At 39.4% G+C, this 20,176-nt stretch overlaps 1 protein-coding gene across 1 annotated transcript in view; it reads left to right on the top strand.

Moving 5' to 3' along the window:
• ZC2HC1A (zinc finger C2HC-type containing 1A) overlaps nt 1–20,176 on the top strand; it is a 31,550-nt gene extending 11,374 nt beyond the window's left edge. The window contains exons 2-9 of the mRNA XM_081919849.1: nt 2,727–2,803; nt 3,915–4,031; nt 6,221–6,362; nt 9,892–10,040; nt 11,323–11,398; nt 13,992–14,097; nt 15,519–15,629; nt 16,924–20,176. Of these exons, the coding sequence (XP_081775975.1) occupies nt 2,727–2,803; nt 3,915–4,031; nt 6,221–6,362; nt 9,892–10,040; nt 11,323–11,398; nt 13,992–14,097; nt 15,519–15,629; nt 16,924–17,098 (953 nt within the window). The 3' untranslated portion in view covers nt 17,099–20,176. The remainder of the gene's footprint in view (nt 1–2,726; nt 2,804–3,914; nt 4,032–6,220; nt 6,363–9,891; nt 10,041–11,322; nt 11,399–13,991; nt 14,098–15,518; nt 15,630–16,923) is intronic.

The raw sequence follows: 20,176 nt of genomic DNA, 5'->3' as shown, positions 1-20,176 counted from the left end.
GTGAACGGACTATTGGGCTGTGGCATTATTTAGCATGTTTTGTTGGGTGGAGGTTGTTGCTGTTGTTGCTGTTAATTTGTTGTATCTTACAATTGTATCTTATGTGAAAATTCTTCAATTTGGTTGTGTACTTTTCAGTGTTTGTTTATTGTTTATGGCTACTTCGTTGCACCTGTAGCTTTATGTACAGTGGTACCTCAGGTTACATACGCTTCAGATTACAGACAGTTCAGGTTACAGACTCCGCTAACCCAGAAATAGTACCTCAAGTTAAGAACTTTGCTTCAGGATGAGAACAGAAATGATGTAGCAGCAGTGCGGCAGCAGCAGGAGGCCCCATTAGCTAAAGTGTTGCTTCAGGTTAAGAACAGTTTCAGGTTAAGAACCGACCTCCAGAAAAAATTAAGTTCTTAACCAAGGTACCACCGTATGTTGTGAGCCACTTTGAGCATGGTTTGGGCTTTGGAAAAGCAGCATACAAATAAAACGATTGATTGATTGATTGATTGATTGATTGATTGAAACAGTTTCCATGGGGAGGAAACCCTGTGGCTGTATGTCTACAGGGTTCTAGATTATGAGAATGTGCAACTTTTCTTTCTGATGGTCTTTTTATTTGTATTTTAAAAACCTACTTTTTAAAAAGTCCATTCATATATGAACTTAATGAGAAAAACGAGACAATAATTGTTTCTTGTGCATTTTAAAAGAGAATGACTTTTCTCTTTCTGTTGCTCAGTTGAAGTACAAAGGAAATAATTCAATTTCCTAATAGATTACTTTTTTTCTTTTTGTAAATACAGCTGTAGTTGATTGGACATCTGCCAAGAACAGTAGTTCACTCACATAGGGAAACTAAAAAAAAAGTAGTGTGGCTGCAACAATACAACACTATTTGTTGAGTCTTCTGTAGTGCTGTACATTGTCATTATGCTATTAGCACAAAACAGAACCAGCACTGACATGGGCAAGGGAGGGCAGTAGCTCCTTTGAGCTCCATTTGTAATGATTCTAATTGACATCAAATCAGGACTATATGCCAGGACCGACCTGTCCTCCTGGCCTGGACGTTGTCATTTACTCTGCTCTTTGATTTAATCTATGGGGGAAGGAGTGGGGGTGAGAGATGTTCTTTATCAAGAGAAGAAAGCCAGTGCCACTACTGACATTGGTGAGGAGTTGCTGCTCTTGTCAGTGAGGCAATTGAGGAATTTATAGGACCTTACATTTTTGGCAGAGTTTGACTTCCAGCAAGTATTGGGGCCATTCAAGTCTGCGACAGCTACTATGTCTCTCCTTTTTGAATGTTCGGTAATCTGCTGTAGGAAGGTATCATCCAAGCCTTTAGTCTGGATTGGAGGTCTATAGCAGAGGTCAGTGTTGTTTCCCCCTCCTACAGTTTTTATCCCATGCACTCTCAAACTGAATTCCTTTCTCTAAATCATGGATTTCTTCACAACTGTACACATTCATTACATATAATGCTACTTCTCCTTCTTTCCTGTTTGGGCTATTTCTTTTGAATAGGCCATATACCCCTCAATTCTTACATTCCGGTCATTAATGTCATCCCACCAGGTTTCAGTAATGCCTATTAGATCATATTTGTCATCCTCTATTGGGGGCTCAAATTCATCTTGTTTGTTTTCCATTCTGTGTGCACTGGTATAAAGACAACTGATACCATAAGTCATTCCAGTCCAGCTGCTCCCTTCTTGTAGTTTCCTGCCCTTTAAGAGGTTTCTCAGCAGCGGAACATTTATAATATGTTATTCTGATACAGTTATTGTGTATTGGTACAATATTTTAGTACATTGTCACAGGCAATTTTAATTGGGAATTTGGCTAATACTTGATGATGATCTAATGAGTGATTTTATGGGGGGGGGGAGTCCTCTCAACAAAAGGATCATCCTGTATCTAGAGTTTTGCTGGCAATCACAATACAGAATCCATAAATGAAATGTAAAAGGAGGATGATAAGCTTTTCCTTTTTCTCTTTTTTGCTATTTATATTGTCTGGGTTGAGGTAATGAATAGTAATATTTAGACATTTCCTTGAAATACCGATGAAGGACTGTGGCCTTCTTTGCTGTCAGTATAGTTGATTTTTATGCTTCTTCATTTAAAATGAACAAAATGATTTGAATGCTTATCTAGTCATTGTTTTCTGCTGAACAGAAAACACGGTCTTAGTCAATGTACAAAACTATGCAACACCTCATTGATAGGCCTTGTTTCTGCCCATAGTTTAATTTTTTAAAATGAGTGTATTGTCTGGTGGAGTTGTGTGCTAAAAATTATTTATTGATGTAGACAATTTCTTGCATATCTAGCCTCTTTTATTCAGCTCCTCCAAAATATTACACAGCAGTGCAGTTCTTCAGATACTGATTGATTCTATTTTATAATGATAGGATTTCAGTGTTAGAAACTAGGGGCACTGCCCCAATCAATAATTAGATCACTAAAGACCATAGATTTCCACAGGTTTTCTATTCCTGCTCATGGAAGGAAAAACTTTTAATGTTCCCATGTGAGAAATGCAGATCATTTCAATCTCTGCAGACAATTTTATGAATGACTCCTGTGAGCTCTATTATAATTAAGGCCTGACTTTATTGTAGTTTAATTTTTAGCAATTTACAGAAAGCATAAATATAATTGCAGATTAAGAGTTAAGTAGGAATTGCAAGGCCATAATGTATGTCTGTGTTTCTTTTAAGATAATGGAAGTGTGGGACCAGCTGAAGATCTTTTACCATGCAAGATTTGTGGGAGGACTTTTTTCCCAAATGCATTAGTGAGTATAAAAGTCAGGTGACTTAAAAACATGTTCCTGTCTAACCCTTCATTTAAAGCTGTTGTGCCAATTTGAATTGTTTTATTTAATTAATTGATGGAACTTGTATACTACTTAATTGTAAATACATTTAAGCAGTTACAGGCATAGTTGGTTTTGTTCCTAATAATATGGACTGCATTCAGATGTGGGGTTTATTGCCCATATTATTCAGACGTAGGGTGGCTGTGTTATAATAGTAGGAGTAGGAGTAATAACAATAATAATAAAGTGTTATTCATACCCCGCCCATCTGGCTGGATTGTCCCAGCCACTTTGGGCAGCTTCCAACACATAAAAACATAATAAAACATCAAACATTAATGGTAACAATCTGATCCAATATAAAAGTCACAATAACTTTAAAATAAACAACTTCTATCCCACAAAGCAACATTCCAACAATCCATCAGAATCTAATAGTAAACAGTTAAATTAAACACCAGCAAATAATAATTAAGCAGTTCACACTTATCAGCCACAATAAAGAATTACCAATCTATAATCAAAAAACAGCAAATCACAATGCATAAAACAACACAAAACGTACAAAACCATGTAAAAAGATCAAATTGAGAAACAAAGACACACAACATAAAACTGTTTTAAAAAAAATAAAAAACCCTGACCTTGAAATTGCTGGAAAATTACAACACAAAACTCATGATTTTCAAAGTTAACAGGGTTGCAAATGGATTTTTTACGGAAACAATTAATATGGAAATGAGCACTGAACTTCATCTAGATTTCCAGGAATGACTTTTGTATCATGTGAATGATCACATAAAGGTAAGGAAATGTTGGGGAGACAGAGTAAAGTGTCCTATGAATGCAGCCTTGGTCAGTATTAATGAATCTATTCATAAAAGTCCTGAGTATATTATGGGATGTATTTGCATTTGAAACTTCAACTTTGTTTTATACTATTGAGTAAAGTGGGGTGGCGAAGAATACATATAAGTTTTATCCTCCCACGTCTCCCTGCTTATTTGATGGGATGGCTAGTAGGAGGTGGGGAGGAAACCTGCTTTCGAAATAAAAATGTTGCATTTCTTTCCTCTTGTACTTGTAGAAGAAGCATGTTCCCATTTGCCAAAGAGCTGCTAATAAAAAAAGAAAAGCATTTGACTCCAGCAGACAGAGAGCGGAGGGAACTGATATTTCCACCGTCAAACCTCTGAAGCCACGGGTAGGTACTGGAGCATTAGAATATTCCCCCTTTTTTTAGACAACTGTATGTCCATGGGCATGTAGTTGAATTATTAGCTGCATGTGCGTGATGACTTTGGAAGTTTATTCATAACAATCTGTGGGATATAATAAATCTAGCAGGGGAGTGGTAATTGCCTTAAGCAGCATACATCACACAATATCCTAGCTGGGATTAAATTTAAATATTTAAAAAATACTGACTGTAAAATTAATATTGGATTATGTGGCATGATGGAATCGGGAATAAATCAAACTTGAGCATTATCACAGTGGAACTTTGAGTTGTGGACATAATCTGTCCCAGAGGCACGTCCACAACTCAAAGTGTTCGTATCCAGAAGTGCTGCTTCTGGGCATGCGCGAGTGGCAAAATCCGGAAGTAACCGTTTAGGTACTTCCGGGTTGCTGCGGGACACAACTTGAAAAGACGTAACCTGAAGCGGACGCAACATGAGGTATGACTGTACTTAGAAGTAATTGTTCAGCGACATTTGCTTCCTCCTTAGGATCTCAGCCAGTGTGCTTATTAGGCTCTTCTGTTTTAAGGAGCATTAGTAGAGCCACTTTGTAAGTCCATAACAAAAAGTTGTCTTTCTCAAAGGAGTTCCAACAAGCGTGGAAGACTAGAGCAGGGCCATGTTTTACTATGAACTTTGCATGCCTTGGACTTTGGCTTTGAACACAGATTCAGTGGCAAGGATTTTTTTTAAGTCAGCAAAGAGAGAATAATTGTGTGTGAATAATGCTGCATCTCAGAAGCCTAGTTTTTCTTGTGTGGTATAAGAAACAAGGAAATACATCATGTGCTAGCCCAGTTTCTGTTGGTATAGAAGTCTGCAAGCTGTTTGATTACACAAAATGTCTTCAATGCTTAAGATCAAAAGCTTGCATAGTCGTACACCACCTGGAGTTTATTTTGTATAACAATATTTGGTGGAACAGACGTAACACAGCAGCTAACCAAACTATGAATGAAAGCAGGCGATAGTAGTGATTCCCAAATAATGACTCTTCCCAACTAGGCCACATAGGTCATATCTACAGGGGACTGCCTTTGAATGCAACTCAGAAAGTTCTGCTGATGCAGACTATGTCTGCTTGGGTGCTCACTTGACCCAGGTTCTCAGAACATATTTTATTGATTCTGTACCAGTTGCACTAATTACTGATGCAGTCCTAAGGCTCAATTCAAGTACAGTCATACCTCGGGTTACAGATGTTTCAGGTTCTGCATTTTCAGGTTGCGCACCACGCCAAACCCGGAAGTACCGTAACGGGTTACTTCCAGGTTTCGGCGCTCATGCAGAGACACTAAATTGTGCTTTGTGCATGCACAGAAGCGCCGAAATGCAACCTGCGCTTGCGCAGACACGGCGCTGCAGGTTGCGAACATGCCTCCTGCATGAATCACGTTTGCAACCTGAGCGTCCACAGTACTGATTTTGACTTTTAAAGCCCTAGGTGGCTGGAAGTCAGGTTATTTGAATGACTACCTGTATGAGTCTGGCTGTGCCTCAAGATAGTATTGGGGAGGCCCTGCTGATATCATTGGCTTTTGAGATCAGTTAGATTGGTGGGCAGAGTTATAGTATTCAAAAAGACTTTCCAAAACTTTGTTTCCATTGATTTTACTGGTACAGGATTTTGTTTGTTTTTTGGACATGCTATTGTGGCATTAGCAGTGATTTTCCATGGACCAGAAAGGTGACTTATACACATGGCGTTCTTTAAATAACAACAAAAACACAGAGATAAGTAAATAATGTCAATAGGAAAATACAGCCAAAAGAGTGAAGTGATTAACCCAGTGTATAGGACCGTAGAAAAGGTGCACATTGCTTCCACTTAGGTATACAGAGCTCTTTTTGGGAAATCACTGTCAGCAGTGTCTATTGAAATTTTAAATGTATTGCTTCTATATTTGTTTCATAACTGCTCTCACATCTTCCCTGTCAAAGGATCTAAATACAGCTTTTGTATAAACTCTGCTTATCTCCTGAAAAGCGACATTACTTCATGGTTAAGGGAAGATATGTATTTAGTGGTGTAATGTATAATATTGTATGCACAGCTGAAGAAATCACTTTTATCAGATTGCTAATTTGTGTGTGTGTGTGTGTGTGTGTGTGTGTGTGTGTGCGCGCGCTGATTCTGTTGTCTTCTTAGCCGGAGCCCCCAAAGAAACAATCAAACTGGAGGAGAAAGCATGAGGAACTCATAGCAGCTATACGAGCAGCCAAAGGAGTTGATCAGGTCCTTAAAGAAGGTGGAAAACTGCCACCACCACCACCCCCTACTTACGATCCTGGTATGTAATGTGACATTGTGGGCTTCAACTGCAGCATCTGTTTTGAGCAATATTGCTAATGAATGGCTAGACAGACACATCCTGTCTCTCTGAAAAGGGTCAGGTGTTTTGTCTGGTCCTAAACAAGACTAACGTACACTTCAAGGCATTTCATTGCCTCAAAATGGGAGGGCAAGGAATTAATCCGAAAAAGCCTGCAGGCAAGGTAGACTAAGAAGGTGAGATTTACCTCTTAAATGCACAGATGAAGGGAAGGGGAAACAGAATCTCCAGTGGCATCCTAAAAAGAGCAGGCATTCTCCTAGGCCATAGCAGAGCTTTCCGCTGGCAGGTTCAGGGGGTGATGGAACACAGAAACAGGCATCCCAAGTGGCTGAATGTGGACCAGTAAGTCTGCTCTTGAAATCAGAAGTCACACCCATTATAGTCTTAGAAATCCAAAATTTAGATATCTGTAGAAAGGGGCTTTCCAGGGGAACAACAAGGGCAGAGATGGTGAAGCTACTTGAAAAGAGAGACAGGATTCAGGAAGGTTGTGCTTGGTACTACAGCATAAAAGAACACAGGTTTATTGATATTTTGTAAACTGATTTGAGCCTTTTACAATCAAAAGGTGTATAATTTTTATTAAATAAAACAAAACATTGTTGGTCCATTAGTAGTTTTGTGTTGTGCTGATTAGGGATGTGGGGTGTGAATCTTTTCCTGCTCAGATTGCAGAATGGACTCGCCTGATGTAATCCCGGATCAGTGGTTCACTTGAAAAATTGAAGCCTCGTGGAATCATTTGGGAGGCAGTTGGAGGGTTCTGTTCTGCCTCTGTTCATTTAAAAAAGTTTTTTTTTCCTTTCTGAAAATAGGGCACATCGCTTGCCACAGCCTGTAATGGTTAGCACATGAGACTTTTTGCTGCTGTGCACTTTGAATGCACTTACAGCAAGTCCCCTTGTGAGGCATGGAGCTTGATGGTGTCCTGTTGCTTTAGGGAAATTATATGGCAAAAAAACATGGCTGCCACCAGTGTTTGCAGTGTGGAGGCCAAGAGGGCTGGGTGTCATACTTTTAGAAGTTTAAAAGAAAAGGGGGGGGGGGAAACAAGCATCAAACAAATTTTAGACTACCTTTTAAGTTCTTGTTATTATTATTTTATTTGTTTTCAGGTAGATTTTTAAAAAAATCATTAAATATCTACGAGTGACAGATGTAGTCTTGTCCCTTCTGAGAACTGGGACGGGCCAGACTCTTATGGGTTCATCTGTCCCTAGTCCTGATTGCATTAGGGTGGAAAGGATTATTGGCTTTTGCATGTCCTAGCAGAGCACCTAGTGTTAGGAATTCTTTCTTTTCAATTCAGTAGAGGGTGGTGACTGGCACCATTTTCTTTAGTCACTTGACCTTGCACTTGCAGAGAAGGTAGAGACTGAAAATAAAATAGAGGTGTGGGACAAAATGGCGGTAACTTGGCATCAACATTTTCCACTTTCCTCCAGATGAGTTTTTTTAGCCGTTACGGCTGCAAAGATAGACTTCAAAGATACTGCTTAAGTAAGCAGTGCTCACTGAAATCTCTGAAACTAGGGATGTTCCTGAATAAATGTTTTATGTATTTGGAATTACTTTAGTGCCCAGCAAAGCTGAATATCACCTTCGCATCTAGCAAAATCAAAATAAATTATACTAAGAATAAAATCACAGAATAAGCAATGCAAAATAAGTTATGCAGAATTTTAATGGTTTTTTTTCGCTTGGGCTTCACACAGCCGTGGATATAATCTTGTTTCTTCCATCTACTCTCCTTCCTAAAGTGCTGTGACGGAATCATTCTTGTGTCAAAAATTGCAATGCTGGAAAAAGTTACATGTCTGTAAGAGAAAGTTCTCCAAGCTGCCATTAGATCCTCGAGTGGCTGGGGCAACCCAGCCGGATGGGTGGGGTCTAAATAATAAAATTATTGTTAGGCTCTCCTCTTTGCATTTTTGTCTTTGTAGGAGTATTTCGATGGCACTCAGATATAATCTGGAAAGCTTATAGTTAACCAATAGCTGAGTCTGCTTGCTATTTATTTGGTTCCCAAAATGTTTTGCTGCATCTTGTACCGGCAAAGGATGAGACAGCAGGAATAGTGCTTGGAGTGTCAGTGACAGAAAATTCCAAGAAGTCTGACAAAACACAAGCTTGAGCTAATTTGAAAGTGTACTCCTTGCCAGTGATGGCAAAACCTTCTGTGTTTCTTCTTTACTGTGATGTCTGCTGTGTTGTCTAACAGAAAGTTTCCAGTTGGTTAAAGGCCCTAAACATGGTCAGAATAGTTCCCTGTGACTTACTTGTTGTTGTTGCTGAAGAATTTATATACCGCCCTGTACCCAGAGGTCTCAGGGCAGTTCACAGAATAAAATAAAAATATAAAACCACAAAATACATAATCAAAATAAAAAGAACAACCCAGTAACCCCCCCACCACCACATTTTAAAAGGGCATAGCATGTCAGTCAAATCAGCCAAAGGCCTGGTTAAAAAAGAACGTTTTTGCCTGGCACTTAAAGGTGTATATTTGCTATATGTCTTGAGATTTTGCAGTCACTCAGATCTATTCCAGCTGGATTTCACATTGGCCACTGACTTTGTACAGTGGTACCTCCGGTTGCGAGCGGCATCTGTTCCAGAGCCCTGGCCACAGTACGAGGAATTTGCTGCCAGGGGTGGCGCTTCTGCGCATGCGTGCAGTAAATAGAAAGCTTCTGCGCATGCGCGTGTGGCAAAAATCCGGACGTATACTTCTGGATTTGCTGCTTACGTATCCCAAAGTTTATATAACTGGAGGGATACATAAGCAGAGGTACGACTGTATTAGAAACATCTAATGCATTAATCAGTTGTAAATTCTAACTTTCAGTTGTAAATTCTAACTTTCATCATCTGAAGCTGTAGGATTATTGGAAAGGTCTAACATATTAATTACCTGCTTGCTTGACTCCTGCTCAACTTGATTTGTTAAGTCTCAACTTAAGACAAGTTGAGAGGTGATAATCTCCCTTCATTGCCTGTCCCAGTGGTTGAGGTGGTGGCGAAACCTTTATAGAAAAAGCATATTAGGGTTAGGAGTTATTTGTCAATCTTCAACTTGCTATTTTGGGATTAGGTGGTCAGGCAGGCTCCAGGTACTCCTCCTGCATTAACACTCAAAAGCTAGGCTTGTATTGTTCAGCAGACTTCTTTTAATGGTGGCCTCTATCACATGGACCTACCTCCTTAAAAAGCAAAGACCCATTTGCTTTTGGCTTTTATTTGCATTTTTTGGGAAGGCTTTTGAATGCTGATGGCTTCAATACTCAGGAATCTTCATTGATTTCTACTGACTTGCTTTTGATTTTTAACATGTTTAAATTATAAAGCTGTTTCAGATACTATAGCAGTTTATGTTTTCTGTTTTTATTGTCATGCACTTTGTGGGTCTGGTCTAGAGTTAAAGTTGGGATAAATAAATAACCTGTACTGTTCTTTGTGTCTCATGAATTGCTGATGAATATAGATTATATCCAGTGCCCATATTGCCAGAGAAGATTTAATGAAAGTGCAGCTGATCGGCACATCAATTTCTGCAAAGAACAGGCAGCGCGTATTACTAATAAAGGAAAAGTGGTCACTGATTCTAAAGGGAAGCTTCCTACCCGAACGCAGGTGAATTATTATTATTTGCTCAGATGAATAATCAACCCTGCCTGAAGTGAAGTAATTCCATACTAGGGATCATCAGGAAAGGGATTAAAAATTTAAAAGCCAATAGCATCGTGCAGTTATACCAATCTATGGTGCAGTCACACTTTGAATACTGTGTACAGTTCTGGTCACTTCCACTCATGAAGGGAATTGTAGAGCAGGAAAAGCCTCAGAAAAGGGCAACCAAAATGGTCAAGAAGATGAAGCAACTCTGTTATGAGGAAGATGACAACATTTGCAGCTTTGTAACTTAGAGGAAAGGCAAGTATTGGAGGACTTGATAGAGGTATATAAAATTATGCATGGTGTAGAGAAAGTTGGTAAAGAAAAGTTTTTCTCCCACTTTTATAATACAGTCATACCTTGGAAGTCGAACGGAATCCGTTCCGGAAGTCCGTTCGACTTCCAAAACATTCAGAAACCAAAGCGTGGCTTCTGATTGGCTGCAGGAAGCTCCTGCTGCCAACCAGAAGCCGCGGAAGCCCCTTTAGATGTTCAGGTTCCAAAGAACGTTCACAAACCGGAACACTCACTTCCGGGTTTGCAGTGTTCAGGAGCCAAAATGCCCAAGTACCAAGGCGTTTGGGATCCAAGGTATGACTGTACTAGAATTCATTGAAATCCAGTGAAGATGAATGTTGGAAGTGTCCGTATTGCTTCACACAAAACATAGTTAAACTGTGGAATTTGCTGTTAGAAGAGATGGTGGTAACTACCACCCTGGATGTCTTTAAAAGAGAATTAGACAGATTAATGGGGGACAAGGATATCAATGGCTACTAGCTATGATGGCTGTGTTCTACCTCCACTATAAGAATCCTGCCTGTGTGTACCAGGTGCTAGGAAATGCAGGTAGGGAGAGCTCTGGTGCACTCAGGTTCTGCTTGTGGGCTTCCCAGGAATGTTTGGTTGGCCACGGTGATAACAGAGTACTGGACGATATGGGCCTTGGACCTGATCCAGCACAGCTTTTCTTTTTTACGAACATATAAAAAGATGATCACTTCAGCCTTTACTTAAATCAGCATTGGAATTTCTGGTATGTACATTATTCTTTTCATAGTAATAGGCAAGTCGACGCTAGATTTTCCTGGATGAAGTGAAAAAACCACAGCATTTCGAACCCTCCTTTTAAGGTACATTTGCAAACAGCCCATGAGATACAGAGCTGTTGTTATAGTATTTCTAGACATGGAACTGTATGACTGAGCTGTTCAATGACTGGCTTTTGTGTCTGTTTCAGTACAAGTCGCCATCAGTAAAGAAGATGCCTCCATCAGGAATAACCCCACCAGCCTCATCACGCTTACCACAACCAAGTAATGTCAATAAAATTGTGATTGTAGTTGCATATCAGGAATGCATGAATAAGTATTGCCTCAAGGCTAACAGACATAATGGCTTGGATCCTGATTTTCTTTCCATGAATGGAACACAGTTTTCCTGCCACCCCTTTTCCTCTATTCCTGGGGGTTGAGGAATCCTTGGTACAAGATATCTACAGATGGCTGTTGCAGCAATTTCTTTATGTGAATCAAGGACCCAAGCCATTGCAGTGTGCATGCAAACTTCTGTAGTCTTCAGGTGGTTGTTGGTCTGCACCTCCCATTATCCCTGGCATTTGGCCATACGGACAGAAGCTAATAGGAATTGCAAACCAACCACATCTGGTTTCCCCACTCCAACTCTCCCATGGTTTATTGGTGTTTATCATCACGGCTTAAGAATTTCAAGTTGAAACAGAAGGCCAAGGATATGTACCTTCCCATGGAGCTTGTTACTTGCAAATGTTGCTACAGAGTTCAGTAGCAGGATTCATCTCAGATATGTGCAGACATCCCTGGAGAGCTTCTGCCAGTCAGTGTAGACACTATTGAGCTAGGTAGATCAGTGGCTCAACTGTGTACAGTATAACCAGAAGGTGATTGAGTGAATGCTTTGAGGCTGCATACTGTGATAAACTCCTTGTGCTCTTCTCAGTCATCACATTTTAAAAGATAAAAGATTTATTTTATTGCTTTAAGGTGAGATGTAGAATCTTGAAAAAGGGACGCAGGTGGCTCTGTGGGTTAAACCACAGAGCCTAGGACTTGCCAGTCAGAAGGTCGGCGGTTCGAATCCCCGCGACAGGGTGAGCTCCTGTTCTTCGGTCCCTGCTCCTGCCAACCTAGCAGTTTGAAAGCACGTCAAGTGTAAGTAGATAAATAGGTACCATTCCAGCGGGAAGGTAAATGGCATTTCCGTGTGTTGCTCTGGTTCGCCAGAAGCGGCTTAGTCATGCTGGCCACATGACCCGGAAGCTGTACGCCGGCTCCCTCGGCCGATAAAGCGAGATGAGCGCCGCAACCCCAGAGTCGGCCATGACTGGACCTAATGGTCAGGAGTCCCTTTACCTTTACCTAGAATCTTGAAAACAATTGTGCAGTGCTTTCAGGCCTGTTACTAAGGCAGTATTACTGCTAGGAGAGTAGGAGATGAGAAAAAGGTACGCTTTCGAGACAGTGTACATTGCCTCTCCTGCCTTCTTGTGTTGCCTGTTGTGGTTGCTTCTTGTGGCCATTAAAACTACACAAAGAAACTATGATGCTTGTTTGTCCTGACCTGAGAAGAACATTTCAGTGATTGGGTAGGAAGATGATGCATCAAACAGTGGGGAATGCTGGAAAACAGGCAGGTTTATTTTTAAACATTTGCATGGCTACTGTAAAATACATTAAATTATGACTTGTAGGGCAGCTAGCCTTGCTTCTGGTATTGATATGCTTCCTGAATAATGAGTCAGCATGTTCTATTGCATAGAGCTTTGGGTTTGGATGGGGAAACCTGGCTTGAAATCTGGTTGGCTATTATGAAAAATAAGATGCTGAACTAGAACTGTATTTTTTTTCTAATACAGAAAAAGTATGTTTATACTTTATGTTTATGTTCATCACCCCCACACAGCCTGAAGTCCTCTGGGTAATTCTGGGCAAGTCGTTATCTTCCATGATTGCCCTGCTAAGATGATACTAGGCAGTTACAGGATCACTTTGGTGCTCTTTATAGTGAATAACTCTGGACTTCATTTCTCTCTGCCTCAATTGGTCAATGCTTCCTCTCCCCACTGGCCCAGCTTTGCTGCTTTCTCAGTCAAAATCTGCCTATCCTGAAGTTGCTGTTTATTTACAGCAGGGGAAGGTTTGGAAGACTCACAATTAAGGTATAGTGGTACCTCAGGTTACATACGCTTCAGGTTACATACACTTCAGGTTATAGACTCCGCTAACCCAGAAATAGTGTTTCAGGTTAAGAACTTTGCTTCAGGATGAGAACAGAAATCGTGCTCCGGCGGCGCGGCAGCAGCAGGAGCCCCATTAGCTAAAGTGGTGCTTCAGGTTAAGAACAGTTTCAGGTTAAGAACGGACCTCCAGAACGAATTAAGTACTTAACCCGAGGTACCACTGCACTTCACTAGGACTAATGCATACAGTCATACCTTGGAAGTCGAACAGCTTAGTTCTTGAACATTTTGGCTCCCGAATGTTGCAAACACAGAAGTGACTGTTCCGGTGTGCGAACTATTTTTGGAAGCCGAACGTCCGACGGGGCTTCCATGGATTCCGATTGGCTGCAGGAGCTTCCTGGTGCCAATCAGAAGCCACGCTTTGGTTTCTGAACGTTTTGGAAGTTGAACCGACTTCCAGAATGGATTCCATTCAACTTCCAAGGTACAGCTGTACTGGGGAGGAGGATAACACCCACCCACCTAGCAGTACTGCAGCTGCAATCCCATTTGTCATCTCTGACGTCTCCTCTTAATTCAGGGTATCAAATCACAGAAATTCCTTCATCGTATGTAATTTCATGATGTGAAGTAAGAATAAAGTAAAGCTGCTAGACACAGAAATGATGTTTCCATGTTTATTTAAAAAGGTACACCTGCAAATAAAATTCTGTCTACAAGTGGGCCAGTGGGAAGTAAAATCCAAAGTTTGTCTCCAGCTCATAAAAACTCAACAAGGACAAGCCCCCAAACAGGGTAAGTGCACAGTTAACGCTGTACGCATAGTCTTTAATAAACACCTTTGAATACTTTGTCCTTCGTGATGGTTTCTATGTAAAAGAGTGAATTTTATAAATACAGTGAAAACCTGTGCAGCACAATAATATTTTGTTGAAAATCACTAGGTTGATAATCAGTTAGTCTCACACAGATTCTCAGGCGCTGTGTCAATCAATATATTCTGTGTATTGCGATTACTCTTGCTGCTGAATGTTTGTGTGGTAGAAGCAATGAAGGAACATCAGCAGGAAGCTCTTGATATCAATAGCCAATGCTAATTTAGGCTAACGGCCCCAAACAACTGCTTATTTTTCTCTTGTACTCTAGGTGGCAGTATTTGATCTCTACATGAAAAGCAGATAAAACATATTAGCAGCAATAGGGTTTAGGGCTTATATTTGAAAATAAATGTAGACATTGCTTTTTAATTGCTGCTGATGTGAGACAGTGTGTGATAATTAAAAGAATGCTATTCAGAATATGTATGTGGCTCTGGTGTATTTTGAATTTACCATAGTGTTTGCTTGGGGCTGCTTGACTTCTGCCCTCTCATTTAGTTGAACTTGGTTTTCCTGTTTCTTCTTCGTTGTTTTTAAGTCCCTTCATGTTTAAAGGGGAAGAACCAAATCTAAAGTAGAGATTTTTGTCTTTGGACAATACGTCAAGCTACTGAACCTGGAATTGGTTTAAATAAACACCCATGAGAGACTTCAGTGTATATGACAGTTTAGTTTGTGGGTAATTATCTAACCAGAAAACAGAACCAGACTAGCAGCTGCAGTCACCTGCCCATTGGAGCCCATATGCGCAAGAGCTTCCCCGTTCACTTCTGTTGGCAGTAAACTGCTTTGAACATGGAGATGAATGCTTGGAACTGCCTCTTCCCCACTGAAGTTAATGGTGAAGCCTGCAGAAATTGAATTTCATGCGCACATCTAAGCACCTCTAGAATTTGGGATCAGAGCCAAAACATTCAACATGGCAAACGTTTGCATATCAAAGGTGGGAAACTATTCCCATCTGGCAGGCCAGATCCCAACCTCTCCAACCAGGGTGCCATTTTGACAGGTGGGTGGGGCCAGCCACCTGTCGATCATCTGACATTGTGATGACACCAGTGACAGTTCTAAATGACAGCACACCTTCAGGTGGGAGCTTCCTACTGCAGTTGATCCCAGTGTAACTTGTTGTCAGAGCCAATTCGTTGTTTAGGATGGTCAGTGAACCCTAATGCCTCCCTTCACACCCCAAGCACCAGTCCCCACTGGAAGCCCTGCTACATACAGAGAGACCTCTGTGTGCACAGCAGCTTATTGTGTGCTGACACTGAATCGTACCCTAAGCTTTTACTTGCTTCAAAATTCTGCCTAATTGACTGAATTACTGTTGTCTTTTAGAGGGTCCATGAAATCACGGACAGTTGCACCTACTAACGTGGCACGGAATGCTGGCATAGGTATGATGGCAAACAAAAGAAAAGCTTATAGTACTGAAAACTACTCAAACAGGTAATTCATGATTTTTGCCTTTTTGAAAGTATTTACGGCTTTCATATATCTGAAGATTAATGTCTTGTTGTTGGGGTGTTGCAGTTACACTTTAAAAAAACAATCCAGCCCAGACCCTTGATTGGGGGGGAGGGAATAACATCACAAATAAATACTGAAGGATAAGACAACTGGCCTTGGAATGGAATACTTAAAAGAATCACAGGCATGTTTGGTGGAGACATGAGAGGGCCTTCTCAGTGGCTGCTCCCAGACTTTTCTACTCCCTTCCTAGAGAGGCTAGACTCCCTCCTTGTTCTTCCGCCGGCAAATGAAGACCTTATTCCAACAGGCTTTTGGGAACTGACGGTTTTTTAAGGAAAATGATTTTAATAGTTCTGTGCTTTTTTTCTTTTTCACTATCTGCATGTTAATAGTTTTCTTTTGTATATTGTTTTTATTCTAGCATAGTTTAATTAAATTTTAAGCTACCTGTCTTTTATGTTTTTACATTTCTCTGTTTTATTTATGTTCCTGTAAGCCACCTTGAGTCCAGGTTCTGGGGAAAAGGCAGGAAATTAACAAATGCAATAATTATTATATTCTAAGAGACTCAGAGGTTAACTGCTAGCATCTGCCTCTGCTTTATATATAGCACCTTGGGCTTCTTTTCTCTGCCCTACTCCAATGCCCACAGAATTTGAGCTTACTTGTGTCCTTTATGTCCCTTCTAGATATGACATGATCCAGACCCTTCCATATCTTTCCCCACAGGATTGCTTTAAAAATCAGGACTGTTATTCTGGGAAGAGATGGTGTAACCTTTCCTTTCTGTAGAGGGGCAGATTAGGGCAGCTAGTAGTCACTTAACGGGAATGGCTTTATATCAGCTGAAAGAGCATGATGGAAGGCATACTGAATATCACCTCCTGATCTTCCACAGGAGCCTGATGAGGTTTCCAGTTAGCAGTGCAAGAAGTATAGAATATCCTGAGCAAGGAACTTCTATTTCATGTTCCATTGGGCCCTTAGATTTGACACGAGGGCCTATTAATTTGATTCCTTCAGTTTATTCCATTCGCCTAAGGTTCTCCAGTGCTATCATGGAGTTTGAGTTGTATAATCCAGCAAGGAAGTATTGTGGGATTTTATTTTATTTTGTAGTAAGAAGGCCATGTTTTTGGAATGATACGTTACTGAAGAACTATTGTAAGAGAAAGGTCAGAATGAATGCTTTGCAAATCACGCGTAAACAATTAACATTTAACTAATCTCTATAATGTTCTCCATTTTGAATGTTCAATGGCTGATGAAGAACTGGATATGACAGTGGAGACTGCTCATCTTCTGTCAATGGAGCAAGTTCAAAAAGCAATGAGGGAAATTCACCTGCACAGTTACCAAAATTCTGTTACGAATGTGGCGCCAAATACCCGGTGGAATCTGCAAAATTCTGCTGTGAATGTGGAGTTCGAAGAATGGTTTTGTGAACACCTTCTGTAAAGTAGGATAAAAGAGAGCTCCTCTGTTTGCTATGGCTGCATGGAATTCTGCGCTGTACTTTCCCATCTGAACTTGTGCTAAAACACCATAGTAATTTTCTGAGAGCAATTCTTTTTGGTTGCAGAATAATTTATATAGATATAAATATACTGTATATAATTGATAGGTACCTGAAACTGTGCCATTCAAGAAGGTATTCTTGAGACACTGTTGGAAATATCTTTAATGGAGCGAATTAACTCAAGAAGTGGGGGACGGGTTCGTTTTGTTTTTTGTAATCCTGCTATGTATTACTGTATATTCTTACATGGTTCTCGTTATTCACCCATAATAGTGTTACCCCGAATAAGTTCATCCAATAAGGGAATCTAAAGAATATTGGCTGCTGTAGATAACTTGATCAGTAGGTTCTCATAAACCTTACTAACAAACAAAAAAGGTTCAGATTTACCAACCTTGTTTATATTATTCTACCTGATTTGAAATTTTTCTGAGTCTGCTTTCAAAACATGTTATAATGTCCATTGTACAGATGCTTCCCTTGTGTGTGGTACCAGATTTTCCCCAGCCAATTTTCACATTCCTTTCCTTAAATATAATACTTAGTTTTGCAAAATAGTTCATCTTCAGATATCTATGGAATCAATTGCCAATGGCAGCTTTTCCTGCAAACCTCACTATAATGAATGGAAGATGTATAAGTGGTACTTTGAATCTCATCCTTTATCAAGCTTCTCCCACACTTCTCTCTTTTCCCATTATTTGTGAAGTCCTGCTCCTTATTTTCTAAAAACAAGTAAAATCATAAGCATAGTTTTAATGTTTGTCCAGTATGGTCTAAATTATTATGCCCACTTTATAGAGTTTTGTGGCTATTGCAATGATGGTAAGATACAATAGAAGAAGAATCACTTGTTATATAATAATAATAATAATTAGTAGAACAAATGAGTTTCAGAACATGGTACCTGAATAATGCTTTTTCTTCTTCTTTGCAGTATCTTTTGCTTAGGGGTTTTTTGGTACCTTCTGCAGCCAAATCAAAATAAACTGGCTTCACAGGGAGTACATTGACCCACTGGAGCCCTTAACCTATATCAGTATTGTTGTTTGTCTTAGTAATAGCATACATTTTCACAGAAATTATTTTTCCTATAGAGAAGAGCCCTCATTTCTGCCTTTCTCAAAATCATTTTGACCTTTTTGGTTCCAACAGTTATTTCTAAGCCGTGGTCACATCTTATAAAGAAACAATTTAACCTGTCAGCTGGGCACTTTGTAGTATTTGACCTGACATTAATCTAACCTTATTTTCATCTTTTCAAATGATGTGACTAATGGCAACTGGAAATACAACTGGTTGATGAAGCTACTTTTCCTGCTTCAACTTTCTAGTATGCTTGCTGGTGGTAAATCGAAGGTCCCTTATAATCAGAGTTAACAAATTCATCGATGTAGGATTGTTATTTGTGGATCTTACGTTGCTCAGAAATGAAAAGTACAATTTTAACTGCAGTATCCAAAACCTTGTCCTGTGGCCCAATTTTCAATTCTATACAAATGGCTAATATTCAGCCATTATATAATGCTTAGTTGATGTGCTACAGTGGCTAAATGTGGGGGAACTGAACCAGTACTAGAGAAGATGTCTAGAACTTCATTGAGGTGTGCACTATTATGCATAGCTCACATTATTCTCTCTCTTTTCTTAGGTCTTCCTTCCAGATCTTTTCTTTTTTATTAAAAAAAATTACGAATACTTTGTCTGCAATCTGTATTGGTAGATTAGTGTACTATCTTTGATTATATATAGTTACATTTTAATGGCGGGGGTAAATTCAATAATTTAGGAAGTTGCACTTTTAAAGTAAAGGTTTTCATTAAAACAAAAAACTGAGCCCAATACATCATATTGCTTCATGATGAAATCACTATAATGGGCATGTTCAACCTAAACCAGAAATAATTATGTGTGTTGATTTAGTACTTGAAGGCACAATTATAAAATCTTAAAGAGTGATTGTTCTGTGTGATGAGCTCGTCTGTGTGATAGAAATCAGAAAGGCATCGACAAACCTAACCACTTAAAACGAAAATGTTATTGATGTTAATGGAGAATCACATTTCTGAACCAATCAATGACATTGCATCATTTCATAATAGGGTTCTCTGTCTTTAAATGTGGTGGTTAATCTATAAAATAATCACTTTAAACATGCAGTAACATTTTGTTTCCATATGAAAGGGTCTCCCCCTCTTCTAATCCTCAGAATACTAAGGAAAACAAGAGTTTTTCAAAACATTCCTTTTGCCTTTTCATTTACTATAAAATCTGGTAAGTTATATTATACATCTTGTTTATTTGCTTGAAATCTTACTTTTAAATACATTAACGTTATGCCACAGATTTATATCTCATGTAAATGATGATACTGAGATGAGCTCAATATATTTAAGAATTCACTCAGAGTTACTTCAGGTTACTTTTAGCCACAGAGTTGACTCTACACATTTGAAAAATATTGCCCTAATGGCAGAGCAGCACAGAGATCAGTCTTAGCATCAGAAAAGCTAATTTGTATTGTACTTAGTGGTGGAAATCTAGTGATCAATCTCTGGTATTCCACTTAATATTTTTTTTGCATTTTGTGAAAGAGATGACTGGTATGTTGGGAAATTTCTGAATGATCTACATGGACCCTTTTGAGAGTCTTGTGTAGATTTTGCTTTGTTTTGGGTGAGACTTCATATGCATCTTCATTCACCAAAGATCTCAAATATTTATGTAACATAAATGCTTTCATGTGTTTCTACAGATGCTTTATTACACCTACCTAACAATACAGATTTCTTACTGCATCTGCCTGATCTTTTAAGATATTGTATCCTCTCTCTCTCTTTTGTAACTGTCATCTAATTTCTAGTTATGTGACCTTTTATTCTTTGCTCAGACTTGCGTTTTGGATTTTCCTAAATGTTTATTCGGATCATTGCGAAAGCAATCTGTACATGCTTGCTGTATGTTATCTAGTCCTTTGTTAACAATAAAGCAATTGTTGCATACA

The sequence above is a fragment of the Podarcis melisellensis genome (assembly GCF_964234715.1).
Source record: "Podarcis melisellensis genome assembly, chromosome: 7".
In the NCBI taxonomy this organism is placed as follows: domain Eukaryota; kingdom Metazoa; phylum Chordata; class Lepidosauria; order Squamata; family Lacertidae; genus Podarcis; species Podarcis melisellensis.
The sequence above is the reverse complement of the archived record's forward strand: the minus strand, read 5'-3'. Positions and strand labels throughout refer to the sequence as shown.